Source organism: Diaphorina citri, unplaced genomic scaffold, assembly GCF_000475195.1.
Source record: "Diaphorina citri unplaced genomic scaffold, Diaci psyllid genome assembly version 1.1 scaffold3674, whole genome shotgun sequence".
Taxonomy (NCBI): Eukaryota; Metazoa; Arthropoda; class Insecta; order Hemiptera; family Psyllidae; genus Diaphorina; species Diaphorina citri.
The window spans coordinates 2,949-17,684 of record NW_007381074.1 but is presented as its reverse complement, the minus strand read 5'-3'; the positions used below and the strand labels follow the sequence as shown (position 1 = coordinate 17,684).

Below are 14,736 nucleotides of genomic sequence, written 5' to 3'. Positions count from 1 at the left end.
CACCAGTCAGTTTCCTTCAAGTACTATATAGTGCACACGAGGGTTTCTATGTATCGCCATGCAACAACAGGGGGAGAGAGAGATTCTCGAGATATAAAAAAATTCATAAGATAGAATTACCCATTATATTGATATTCACTGTGCGAAAGCGTGCGTTATAAAATTATGAGGGAGGGGGACTCCCTATGTGATAGCAGATAAGTTAAATAAATATAATAAGCGCGTACCTAGTATGGTCGGGGGGGGTGAAGAAACGTTTATATATCGACTTACAAATGTTTACCCTTTTCCTTATGATGTTTATAAGAGAGAGGGGGATTCAAAAAAAAGCTCTCGTGGTTATGAATTTTAGGATATTACCTACGGTGCAGAGGGTACCTATATAAGATTTCGGTAATATCCCACATCTTTTTTACGTGAATATATCATACATTAAAATTACTCTACTTGCGTTGTTCCAAAGCAGCACATTTTTGTTTCTTAGCGGAGTCTAAAAATTTAAAGAAAACACTTATGTGGGAAAGAGGTATGTTGATTTTATTAGTGTACTTTTAGGTAGGTAGGGTAAACGTAGGTAAATGCAGTTTTTTTGTGTTATTATGTCACAACTTTGGTGCTCACTGCAGCATTGTAGGATTTTTCCAATATCTCAATAATCCTAAAATCCAATGTTTACCTACCATGCTGGCACCGGTCGCTATGCGCATTTATATGTCATAGCTACTCATTTTCCTCACGAGGCTGAGTGGGCCCCGCAACAGCCAGTCACGGAATCAATCATTTGCATGATACAAATTTCTTGACCCCGCCGGGAATCGAACCCGGATATCCCGCGTGCAAGGCGAGCGCAGTGACCACTACGCCATGGGAGCTGACTTAGTGTACTTTTAGAAGTACACTAATAAAATCATTGTAACCACATCTCAGGTAGTTAGGTACCTAATACCTACCTACAAGTTTTGTGGGACATTTGAAAACTCGGTAAATACCACACTTTTGCAAACTTTTCGATACCTAGTTCCGCATTTTATGGATCCTTCGGTCCTAGATAATAAGTACCAAGGTCCATATTTTTCCCCCTCCTCCTCATTCTCAGGGTCCTGAGGGAACTACCTATCTGTATGAGTATGTGGGTTTTCCGGAACAATCTAAAAGTTAAGGCAAAATACATGCTAGGTACTCACATAGTTTTCCTCGTGCCCCTCATGTTTGATTCGTATCTTCTCTACCGGTTCTATCTCTGAGGAAACATTTTCCTCTTCTCCATCGAACAGAGAATTGTGAGCGACTCTACACATCGCTTCCTCCAATATGAGCACGGTTAACACCACGTGAGTTACCTAGGGGATGAAAAAACAAGCATCATTTAAAGTTGAGAAAATTGAAGCATTTTCGAGAATACCCAATCAAATATTTCCTTATCCGTTGGTCCTCATTTTTCCTGCTCTATGACTTTGAAACATCACCCAAGTAAGCGCAACTGATCTATTCTCTGTCTTTGTCTATCCACCGTCTGGGAGGTACCTACTTTATACCCCGACCATAATAGCAATCAATACGCAGGATATAGCTCTCTCTCTCACACACACACTCCGTCCGTCCGTCTATCTCTCTTTCTCTTACACTTTACCCCTCTCTCGCTTGCTTTTTTCCTCATTCTCTCTCTCTCTCTCTCAAGATCTGTTTCTTTCTTCTTCATTCTCTCTCTCTCTCTCTCTCTCTCTCTCTCACACACTCCTTCCCTATCTATCCATCTCTCTATTTCTTTGTCTTCCTCTCTTTCTCCTTAATGTTATGTCTTTCAATTTAAAATCTCACCCTAGATAGCTCCCCCCTCCTTCTCTCTCTCTCCCTTTCTGTCCCTCCCTCTCTTTCTCTCTCTCTCTCTCCCTTTCTCTCTCTCTCTCTTTCTCTCTCCCTCTTAACTACCTCACTGGGATTATTTCTTTTGACGTTGAATACTTGGAAAGTAATCTACCAGATTTTATCTTTGAAACACAGAACGAGAAGGTATTAATGGGAAAAGACAAAGAGGGAGGAGGATGAGAAAGAGAGGGAAGCTATGAAAAATAAGAGAGAGAGAGAGAGGAGGAGGAGAGAGAGAGGAGGAGAGTGAAGGAGAGACAGAGAGTGAGAGTGAAGGAGAGAGAGAGAGAGAGTGAGTGAGAGTGAAGGAGAGAGAGAGAGTGAGAGTGAAGGAGAGAGAGAGAGTGAGAGTGAAGGAGAGAGAGAGAGTGAGAGTGAAGGAGAGAGAGAGAGTGAGAGTGAAGGAGAGAGAGAGAGTGAGAGTGAAGGAGAGAGAGAGAGTGAGAGTGAAGGAGAGAGAGAGAGTGAGAGTGAAGGAGAGAGAGAGAGTGAGAGTGAAGGAGAGAGAGAGAGTGAGAGTGAAGGAGAGAGAGAGAGTGAGAGTGAAGGAGAGAGAGAGAGTGAGAGTGAAGGAGAGAGAGAGAGTGAGAGTGAAGGAGAGAGAGAGAGTGAGAGTGAAGGAGAGAGAGAGAGTGAGAGTGAAGGAGAGAGAGAGAGAGAGAGAGAGAGAGTGAGAGTGAAGGAGAGAGAGGACAAAGAGAGAGAGAGAGAGAGAGAGATAGAGAGAGAGAGAGAGAAGAAGGAGGAAGAGACAAAAAGAGAGGGAGAGTAAGAGGCTATAAATTGGGATAGAGACAGAGAGAGAGAGAGAGAGGGGTGGATGCTCCAAATTTTCGGAGTCTGACGTACAGTAAAGGAGGTAAATGAAGCTCGGGGGGGGGGGGGGGGGGCCCCCCACCCTGCAATTTTTGGAAGAAAAAAAAAAACACTCAATTTTTAAAAATCAACTGTTTTTTCTTCAGATTTATTAATGAAATTAGAAATTAAAAATTATTCACTTCTCATATTTTTGGAAAATTTTAATTTTCTCATAGAAAATTTTAATTTGTTACATTGGTAAAGATTAATTACCGGAGGAGATGGTGAAACTGGGGGAAATACGGGACACGCGTGTCCCGTACGGGACATTTTGAAAAGTGCCCAAAATACGGGACGTCCCGGGAAATACGGGACGTCTGGCAACCCTAGTTGGTATCTAGATGAAACAATAATATGTATATAGGTAATAGGTACCTTATACCTACTTAACCACCTAGGTATGCATACCTAGATACCTACGCACGTAAGAGCCATACCTCGATACCTACGCACGTATTAAGAGCTTACTTGCTGACTAAAACAGTGAACCTGTGATAGTACCTACATACCTCGCGTGAGATAAATGATAAACAAAATTAAGTACACGTACCTACTATTAGTGAGTTTAAATTTTATTTGGTTTTATTTTTTCAACATTACCTATTATTATTATTATTTTTTTTTTTTTTCAACATGGGTATGTAGGTAAACCTGTTGAGATAATGGGTCATGTAGGTATTCCCTTTTTATCCCATCAGATATTTTACCACCACACATGGCCTTGCTGCTTAGCGCGTACATAAATAAATAAAATGGATATTTTGCCACTTTCGTGAATAATTTTGATAATTTTATTTGTTAATTGGTCCCTAATCCAATTTGAGTAATATCTCTTTTGGTCAGTGAAATATTATTATTATTATTATTATTATTATTATTTTTTTAATCAATGCATAGGTAAAAAAATCTACTATACCTACATACCTACGTACAAATATAAAATAATAATGCACAATACCTGTACTAGTGGTGACAATATCGCACGAATTTATTTAACGACCAGGTAAGTAAATACATACCTACCTGTCTATATTTAATACCTACCTATAGGGTGTTTCAGATAGCTAGGAACAACGCCCGAGGAATCTACCCTAGGATTTTGTTTTTCGTGTTCACCCTGTATACCTAAACATGTCATATACTTACCTACCCAACCATTCATTAAATCTATAGATAGGTAATCAAACAGTCATTTCTACTACTATTATTGTACTTATGTACCTAGGTAGGTACTATGTAGATGTAGATACCTACCTGTTTTTTTTTTTCCACGAATAAAACAGAGCAAGGGTAGGGAAATTATGATAGAGGGAAAATACCTATTACCTATGTATGTTGCAATGTCTGTTTTTAACAGTTGAGTAGTGAGTTAGACATCAGAACGGTGTCAGAGTAGGTAGGTAGGTAACCCTACGTTAGTGTGATTTGGAGGAAACCAGCAGATAGGAACCCTCCTCTACCTACGTGTCTTTTTCTTTAGTTTTTAGTAGTAAAATCTGTGAAACCACGTACGGTATTTGGGTATTTTCGTGAGTAAAAGAAGCGTAATAATACTTTTACCATGGAGTAGCTAGGTCTATAGTTTCTGTTGGTTTTTACGAGTACCTAGGTCTGTGTTCTATCGTGCTAGAATTTTATAGTTTTTTCGTCAGTTATCAGTGGATAAAGGTGCTAAAACAGAATGCTAGTTCAAGTGAAGACGAAGACTTCTTCGAGTTTTGTGTCCGGGAAACAAGAAACTCAGGTAAGGTACCTATTAGCTAGGTAAAATTTCCTCAGAACCGCTTTAGCATCTACCTACCTATATCTACACAGCTACATACCTACCTACTCACGTGCGAAAAATTCGAGATAGCCAAGATAAGAAATTTATCATTTTGCTTGTTCAATTGTTTTTTACCATGTTTTGTAATTATTGTTAAATAAAAGTAATATCATTACCATTACCATTACCTACCTTTAAAGGGTGTTTCAGATAGCTAGGAACAACGCCTGAGGAATCTACCCTAGGATTTTGTTTTTCGTGTTCACCCTGTATACCTAAACATGTCATATAATTAGCTTGAAGAGAGAAGGAAGACAGGATAGGAGAAAACCAGCCACTCCAAGACCAAACCTTATCCATTTATAAAGTTTGCCCCGGGTGGGAATCGAACTCGCGACCTAGCGCATAGGGACTTTCTGATTTTATCAACTTACCTTTTTCCCAATGAAGTTTTACACCATAGAGTTCACTTGTCGTTGACTTTTGCTGAAGAAAGGACATATCAATAAGATACCTACCTATTCGAATAAAAGTACAGCTAAATAGAACAAAATAGATACCTAAATAAGTAGATAGAACAAAATATGTGGATAGATACCTAAATAAGTAGATAGAACAAAATATGTGGATAGATACCTACATAAGTAGATAGAACAAAATAAATGGTCGGCGTTCAGCCAGAATATGGATTCCTAATAAAAGGAATCTGGGTTAAATAGGGAAACTTGCCCGTGTCTTTGGGCCGCGGTTTGGAAACCCCTGAACCAACACACGAAAGAATCGTCAATTGATCAAATCGCAATCTGAACCTTCTCCTTTTCCAGGGCCAGGTTCACAGGCTGACCGGGCCCCCAGGGGCTACTTCTCAAGCTGTGTCCACACATAGTCGACGCCGCGCTGTCGATCGACTGAAACCTTACACTGCCTCGACAACATAGATTCACCTCTTCACTTCGTCGATCGACGGTGTCGACTATGTGTGGACAGTTGGATCCAGCTTTATAAGTAATGTACTCTTCCTTGCAACAAGTTTTTACAAACAGGGATAAGACCTCCCCAAAATCGGCACAATTTAAGAATTGAAGTCATAGGATAGGTAAAGACCGTCGTGTTATATTTACATGCACCAGATTTTTTTTCTTCTTCTTTACATGAACACTAGATACTTACTAGTGTTCTTCTTCAGGTTCCTCTCCTATCGGAGGTTGGAAATCATGATGGCAATCTCGTCTTTGTTTCTCGCAATCCTCATCAATTCTTCTTGATCAGCACACCCATACCAGTCTCTCAAATTTCTCCCCCCATGATTTTCTTCTTCTGCCTCTGCCTCGTCTTTCTTCAATCTTTCCTTCCAGTATCACATTCAGCAACTTGTACTTTGTCCCACGGAGAATGTGTCCCAGATATTCTAAGTGATAGTGTTAGTTTTAGCTAAATGAGGACCTGCCCCGGGCCCTTCTAGGATCCTTGGCCCGGCCCGGGGCAAATGGGGCCGGTTTAAGCCCCCTGAGGTCGGCCCTGCTTCCCCTTTCTTCCTCCTCCTCCTGCTCCTCCCCCTTGTCCTCGTTCGATTAAGCCTTTTCTTCTTTGATTCTCGACGGGGTTTTATTATTAATCTCAGCTTCTTTTGTCGTTTGTTAAGAAGCGCCAAGGCCTTTCTAATCAAGACGATATAGATGATCGCTTCCTGCCAATTTTCTCGCTCCCTGCTGTTCAAATGAGGTTTGACGTAGTCATTATATGGGCTGTGATTGCAAATACTTAACCGAACGAAACAAGCTCGAGGTTTTTTTTCTTTTTCTTCGAAGAAATTTGTTAGGTTGAAGAGGTTTGATAGAGGAAACTGTAACATGATGATCGCTTCCTGCCAATTTTCTCGCTCCCTGCTGTTCAAATGAGGTTTGACGTAGTCATTATATGGGCTGTGATTGCAAATACTTGACCGAACGAAACAAGCTCGATGTTTTTTTTTTCGAAGAAATTTGTTAGGTTGAAGAGGTTTGATAGAGGAAACTGTAACAATGGAGGTTTTATCGTCACCAAATCGAAGAGAAAAAGGAAGACAGGATAGGGGAAAGCCTCCGGTTCCGGGAACGAAATTTATCTGTTTAGAATAAATTTGGCCCGGGCACGAATCGAACCCGCGACTTAGCGCTTACAATGCAGACGTCTTACCCTCCAAGCTAACTAGATTGGCGTTTAATGTATAGACTGTGGGCAATTGAGCACTGAATGCAAATGCATACATAAGACGGTTTCCCAGAACTTTATCCTAAAGGGATAACATTTTAACATTCGTTCTCGGAACGGTTGTCTTTCTCCTATCCTGTCCTTGTTTCCTCTTTGATTTCCGGACCATATTACCTCCGTTTTTCCAATTCTCTCTATCAAACCTCTTAGGGTCCTTGCCCTCATTTTGAGGTCCTGGCCACCCATCCTGAATTCACGACCCCTCCCCTCTCCCTCTCACAGGCCTCAAAAGAATGGGGGGGGGGGGGGGGTGAAGAAACGTTTTAATATCGACTACAAATTTACCTGTTTTTCTTAATGTTTATAAGGAGGGGGGATTCAAAAAAAAGCTCTCGTGGTTATGAAATTTTAGGAATTACCTACGGTGCAGAGGTACCTATATATGATTTCGGTAATATCCCACATCTTTTTACGTGAATATTCAACATTAAAATTCCCTACTTGCCGTTGTTCCAAAGCAGCACATTTTTGTTCTTAGCGGAGTTCTAAAATTTAAAGAAAACACTTATGTGGGAAAGAAGGTATGTTGATTTTATTAGTGTACTTTTAGGTAGGTAGGTAAACGGCCACAAAAAGCACCAAGTACCTCGAATTATTCACTATTTCTACAGAATAAGTTGAGATCACTTATTGACCTGAGGGGGAAAACTACTGGCACACACAAAAATAAACAAAACAAATGGAACTTAATAAAAAAGGTAACCGTGATCTTAAGGATGATGTGTAAAAAAGGTCAAAATTAAAGCTCAAGGAGGAAAAATATTAACAAAAGAGGTACTCAAAACTCAAGGTAAGAGGTGAAAATGAGACTAGAAAGAAATAGGAAATGGTTGAGTAAATCTTTCGATCAATATTGGGAACATATTTAACAATCCAAACTGCATTATCATATATGTGCTAAGCACTATCATGTACAAATGAGTATTATCATGATCCTTCTGACAAACAATGCATAATCAGCATAATACAAACTGTAAAAAAAGTAATTTTGTCTTTCTATCTCTAGTTTTAACACAATTTTCAGACTCCTTCCATTTTTCACACTTCAATGTTTCTTTTTTCGACTGACTTTGTGGTACCCTCACAGAAAAAGACGGCATCATAGAAACACAAACTGTAACATAAACAAAATAAAAGCTAGCCTGCACACTACCTAACAGCGAAAGTTTTTGGTGTGAAAGTTTCAAATTTTAAAGGTGTACGTAGACAAAATGAAAAAAATTGGGCTCATCTAGACACGAAACATATGAAAGGACTAAATAAAAACACCCTAAATGCAAAGTCCTGTAAAATAAAACTCGAGAGGAATAATTTATAGTTTGTACAAGGGTTGGTACGCAGACAAACGAAACAAATGCTATTACCTTATATTAATAGTTGCCAGAATTCTGTGGCAAAAAGAAGGCATTGAATAGTGAAAACCGCATGTTCCTAGCACGTCTAGAAATCGGCTAGAATTTGTCACAGGACTTCGAGAATTCACAGCAAAATATACGTGAGTGTGTCAGTGACAGTTTTACAAGGGGGTGCGTAATTCAACATGGATAGAACTGCTTTTTTCTCCCAATGATAGGGTTCTCTTGAAGTAACTCTTTCCTTCGAAAAAAAACACCCATACTTATAGACGAAATTTTTCGCTCTCAAGTCAGACTGAAGTCAATTTTGGCCAATTAGGTGTTTGGAATTGATGCTTCAGTGCTACTTGAGAGCCAGTATTTTCTTATTAATTAGATAATTAGATTCATATTAGACACCCAATGGTCGGTGAAATGAAAAATCCTTAACAAAGAACCCTGGTCAAATATAAAATAAAGTAAGAAATTAGCCAGTATTTTGTTCATAAATATGGGATGTTTAGTTTAGTTAAAACAAGTGCTCCGTTTGCATACCAACCATAGTGTAGTAACAATCAACCTGGCAGTGTGCAGATAATATCACAAACAAAACAAGTTGAAAACAAAACAAATTCTACAGTGATTTTTTTGGACAATAGCACAGAGAAATATCTAGGGAACTCATTTCTTCGACCAGACTTGATAGAAGACCCAATCTTCCAGGAAAGAAGGAACGAATGCGCGGTCCGTGACAAACTCCACAGGAGTGTTCAGGTTCTTCAATTGTTCTTCGAACATTTTCAGGGACTGCGGGCTGGATATTCCGTTCCCCTGGAAAACAAATAGAGAAACAATTAATAAAAATTTATTGACGGACTGCCTATCTGCCCAAAGTTCGAGTAGCCAAAAAGACACAACATACTTTTCAGACAACATTGTTACAGTCAAAATGAAATCTCATTCTTTAACAAATTCGTAATAGACATCTTATGGACAGAAAAGTGAAATCTAGTGTTGATTTTTTTGACAAAAGAATATATCTGTGGAGTTCGATTACGTATTGTACCCAGGAACAATTTTTGGGAAAGAGTCTTTCAGTGCTCATCTTTCCATACACAATAAGCCCACTCCGAGGCTTAGGCGTAAGGAGGATGAGTTAATCTTCTACGTCATAGCTACTCATTTTCCTCACGAGGCTGAGTGGGCCCCGCAACAGCCAGTCACGGGGTCAATCATTCGCTTGATACAAATTTCTTGACCCTGCCGGCAATCGAACCCGGGTCTCCCGCGTGCAAGGCGAGCGCAGTGACCACTACGCCATGGGAGCTGAAATTCATTAATTCACAGGGTCAATCATTCGCTTGATACAAATTTCTTGACCCTGCCGGCAATCGAACCCGGGTCTCCCGCGTGCAAGGCGAGCGCAGTGGCCACTACGCCATGGGAGCTAAAATTCATTAGGTACTCAACCCTTGGTGCTCACTGCAGCATTGTAGGATTTTTCCAATATCTCAATAATCCTAAAATCCAATGTTTACCTACCATGCTGGTCATGCTTACTTGTTAATCAACGAGCTATTTTTTGACGAGTGCGCACCCAAAGGTCATCGGACTTCCCAGTTGAAGTGGACTGTACGTATTGTACCCAGGAACAATTTTTGGAAAAGAGTCTTTCAGTGCTCATCTTTCCATACACAATAAGCCCACTCCGAGGCTTAGGCGTAAGGGCAAACAGAGGATGAGTTAATCTTCTACGAACCTAATCAGCTTGCATCAAGATGAGTAGGTACTGAATTTTAAATTTTGAGATAAACCCAATTAACAAAAATATACTCACATGAGTCATATATTTCCCATTTGGCTTTAGCACTTGGAAGGATGTGTTCAAAATGAGCCGGATAAAGTCCCAAACTTCGCCCTGAGGCGTGGTGGACACGGGAATATCGGTCAAATCCCCGAACACGTAGTCCACTTTGGTTCCATTGGCAATCATCTCGTTCAGCGACTTCACACAGTCTCCCAGAACGATCTGAAAAAGAAGAGGGACTTGGTTACTATTTCTCAAGGAAGAGTCTGACGTATAAATGTTTAAGGAAGGGTTGGTATAAAAAAACAAATAATAAAAAATAAAAATAAAAAATGGCAGAAACCCCTAACGACTAAGGTCGTGTATAAATGCAGGTGCCGCTGCAGAAGAGAATGGTAGGGAGAAGAAAATGAAATACTAGTTCATGCCCCAGAACTACAACTTTTTAGCCCCAGCGCAGAGCGTTTGAGACCACATGGAACCTCTCAGTAAAGTTTTTTTTTTAACAAAGTTGGACAAAGTTTGATAGAGTTACAGGAAAAAAGATTTTGAATTTTTTACCTGTACCAGACATTCTCGTTTGGCATTCAACGGGACAATGATGCAAGTGTGTTACGGGACAATGATGCAAGTGTGTTAAGAACATTACCCCTTGCAGTTTAATGAAATAGTTTATATTTAGCGGATGTGTACTACTTACTTTATAGTTATCTCCTTCATATTTGTCGAGGACATCAAAGCAACACCCACGCAGATGCTCTCGGCATGCCTTGATCACCACTTCATCCAGCTGAAATCAATGACAATATACGGTTAGCCCGTGGTAACGCGCTTGCACAAGGTCCCGGATTCAAATCCCACCATCGACAAAAATTTGCACTCGTTTTTCGATTGCAAATATATCAACGGGTTACTTTCTGGTGTTCTTGTGTTGACCCAGCACCTAAATTGTGTCTCTTCTCGCCCATCTGATGAGAGGCATACTACGGGATGAGCATGCTATGGCACACATGCGTCTAATGTAATACCTAGTTCTTTTATTGCTACGAAATAAAAACGGCGATGACCTGATGACCTAACGACGATGATCTATCTTTTAACAGTTAAGTACCTATCTTTTTTTTCTTTTTTTTACAGTACAGTAAATAAAAAAGTCCCAATTTCTTACCTCGAGCATGGTGACAAACTTGGGCTTCTCCTTGAGCAACTCGTAGAGCAAGCCCCCATCTCCACCTCCCAGAATCACTATCTCCTTGTCCTTATAATGTTCCTTGCCTCGCTGCATCAGAGTTTCCGTGTAGATAAGATCCCGCTCGGACAGATTTTGCAAGTCGTCCAGAATCAGCAGATTGCCGAAACTTTTCGAATGAACGATCTGTACTCTTTGGTAAGGGGAGGTCTCGTCGAATACAACCGAGTCGATGTCATACTCTAAAATACGCTCGTCTGGGAGGAAAAAGTAGTGCTTTATTTAGACTGTCAGCTAAGAACAAGTTGTTCCATTATACTAACAGGAATGGGCTAGATGAGGCACTGGTCTAACCAAATATGGATGTATCGTATAAAATATTTTCACTAGGTAAGAAAATTATGAAGGCTAGGCTAGGTGGTGGCATTTAGCTTGGACAAACAAAACGATGCATTGAGTAGGAAAGCTCCTCCAATTCCACCCCTATAACGAACACCTATTTGCATTAATTTAAAATATTTAAACCTTTAATTAAATTAATTATTTATGAAAGGGTAAATGTCCATGCCACTTTGAAGGGAAATTCAAGAGACGACCGAAATCGCCTTAATAATGGGTATTACAACCAAAAAAGTAAAAATTAATGGATTGATTTTCAACTTCAATGAACCGGCAATCACCAAAAAAATTTTTGATTTTTTATTTTTTCTTTTTTCAAAAGTGCGCAAGCGCGGGAAGTGCATCCAAAGGGGCGGCTCAGGACGGGAGGGGAAATTTTACGCTGCAAGTTGCATAATCCTTGATATACGTCTTCAAGATCATGGTTCACCGCTCAGAGCGTGGATCGTGTAAACGGATCTTCTACTTTCAGATTTGTGCGGGAAATTTCAAAATTTTGGATCCGAAGAAGTTCCAACACAAACAGCAGTCACAGCAGTGCCAGAGAACGAGGGCATAAGTGCATTCTCAAATACAAAACATAGGTATGAAAAAGGATCTTGGTGGGAGATCAATCTACCATGTTACCATGCCACTAATACACTACCTACTAGGGGAGTACTACTCTGAGATAGACATTACAACTAATTTAGAGACTGAAAATGGAAATAAAAGTAAATCTTGACGTACCTGATGTGACCAAATAACCATGCCACTAATACACTACCTACTAGGGGAGTACTACTCTGAGATAGACATTACAACTAATTTAGAGACTGAAAATGGAAATAAAAGGAAATCTTGACGTACCTGATGTGACCAAATAGCGGACATAATGCGGATCCCTTTTAAAAGGTGGGTATTTATGACTGGAGTCACTATTTGTTAGACCTTTAACTAAGCTTTCTATTTTGCCAGCAGTCTAAAGAAAATCAAAAACAAAGAAAGAGGAAAAGAAAGTCAAACTAAAAACAAAACAAGCATAGAAATGGAATGATACAATAACGAAAATAGGGTAAAAAGTGCTATAAGTAAGTGGACGAAATAAATATAAAAATGCTAGAGATAATATGGTAGCTTTCGTAAGATAGACCAATACACTTTTCAGTGCTTGAATTTAAAATTCCCACAGTCTAGAATGGGGATTTTGTTCTTTTCGCGAACATAGTACAATGGAATTTGAAATTGTGCAAAAAAATAACTCTCCGGGGAAGTGCTTCAAACTTGAAAATAATTCTCCATCAGAAGTATTCATTCCATAAGAATTATGGGTATAGGAAAACCTTCAAAAAACTAAAGAAAGGAAAAACATTTTTCAAAATCTTCGAAAAATATCAGGAAGACAAGACTGGTTGGAATCTTGATATTTTAATTGGAAATTTCAGGTTGGCTACGTAATACGTAGGTATTGTATAACTTATGGAGGGTCTTTTATACATCATTTATTTTCAGAACGAGGGGCAGTGCCAGGCAAGCAGGCAAAATTTTGGACTTCTGACACAGTCCTGACATTTGTCTGGCTTTAGAGTATGAATTTTAGCTTTACCTTTTCAAATAGAATAGTTTTATAGTCAGCCTTTCAAAATGTTCAGTGTTCTCTCTAATTTGCCATCTAAATTTACTGTTAAAAGTGCATTTCTGGTAAGTATTCTCACATGGTAATTTGCTAATTTGGATCAGTTACATAAGTAGTGTTGGTTACCTACTTACTTACTGAATGCTCCCCTTTGTTTAACAGTATTTGACAACGTACAATGACTTTATTCAGTATCCACCCACACATTAATAATATGTGAGTTCATAACACCTGACACATCTCATTCAGCTATCAAATACTGTTTTCTCACTGATGATTTAACATATTTGATGATATTCCCTATTATCTTGATAGGAGCTTTAATGGTAATAGAAGTCTGACACTAGTGAGGACAATTTGTCATCCCACAGGTATAGTATTTAGGAGATCTGGGTCCAAGTCCAGCCAAGTGTTTTTTTTTTTTTTTTTTCTATTCACCCCAAAGGTTTGTTTTTGGGAGGTGTGGGGCCAAAGCCCACCAAATTTTTTTTTTTTTTTTTTTTCTATTACCCACAATCTAAATTTCTGTTTCAGATACATAAATGTGATCTTAGAGTTGCTGTGATAGGGCAAAGCTCATTTGCTGCTGAGGTATACAAGTTATTAAAGAAAAATGGACATTCCGTTGTTGGTGTTTTCACAGTTGTTGACAAAGCTAATAGAGAGGATATAGTAGGTAAGTATGAGCCATTGTTTTATTATTTTAGTTAATATTCATATCCAATAATCCTGCAGATGAGATGTATAGTTTATGGCGAGTTGCATTAACTGCAACTTTTACTTCTGGACCCAAACGTTGAATTTTCTTAAGAAAAAGAGAAAAACATTAGAAGCATAATTAAATGAAAGTCTTCAATTGTATAGTTTATGGCGAGTTGCATTAACTGCAACTTTTACTTCTGGACCCAAACGTTGAATTTTCTTAAGAAAAAGAGAAAAACATTAGGAGCATAATTAAATGAAAGTCTTCAATCAATGAAAAAAACTCTGGTACCAAACAACTTCAGATAGCAGGTTATTTAAACAGATTGACAATCAACTTTTGTCTTTTCCTTTTTCAGAGAATGTACCCAAACCAAAAGTAACCCCTTCAGTTAGGATATAATTATGAATAATCTAATACTTACATCAAATGGTAGTAATTCTTCATCACTGTCATTTTTAAGGTATTCTACATTGATTGTAATGAGACCAGGATTCATACACCGAATGGTGATCATGCTTGACTTTACTCCAACATATATTGCAGCAATCCCATCATCCAACTCCAAAGTTTGAATAAACTTCAAGTTGGGAATAAATTTGTCTAAAATATTACGTATTTCTTCGACTAACGCATTTTGCTCTTTGATCAATTTGGCATTTTGTTGACTATTGTTGTATTTGATGTGAAAGTCCATCATTACAGTATGAACAGGCATGTTTCTGGTTTTGCTTTCTGAAATCAGATACAAATTTTAATGAATTGCTTCACTTCTGGACAGCTTGTCTTAAAATAGAATCTTTGGATGGAAAATCACTCTTGTCTTATTGAAAGATTTTTCCTTCTTCCGCTAACACAACGTAGTCTGTCATAAGAAATATTGAAAGTTTTTTTTATGAACTTTGTAATATTGTAACAATATGTATTTTTTTTTTTTTTTTTAAAATTTT

The 14,736-nt window shown here is 38.7% G+C and overlaps 1 protein-coding gene across 1 annotated transcript in view; it reads right to left on the bottom strand.

Annotated features, from left to right (window-relative positions):
- Positions 1–7,441: 7,441 nt before the first annotated feature.
- LOC103520480 (spermine synthase-like) overlaps positions 7,442–14,736 on the bottom strand; it is a 9,853-nt gene continuing 2,558 nt past the window's right edge. The window contains exons 2-7 of the mRNA XM_008485576.3: positions 14,211–14,521; positions 12,318–12,429; positions 11,049–11,326; positions 10,581–10,670; positions 9,911–10,102; positions 7,442–8,904 (exon numbers count right to left, since the gene is read on the bottom strand). Coding sequence (XP_008483798.1) covers positions 8,755–8,904; positions 9,911–10,102; positions 10,581–10,670; positions 11,049–11,326; positions 12,318–12,429; positions 14,211–14,504 — 1,116 coding nt within the window. The 5' untranslated portion in view covers positions 14,505–14,521 and the 3' untranslated portion in view covers positions 7,442–8,754. The remainder of the gene's footprint in view (positions 8,905–9,910; positions 10,103–10,580; positions 10,671–11,048; positions 11,327–12,317; positions 12,430–14,210; positions 14,522–14,736) is intronic.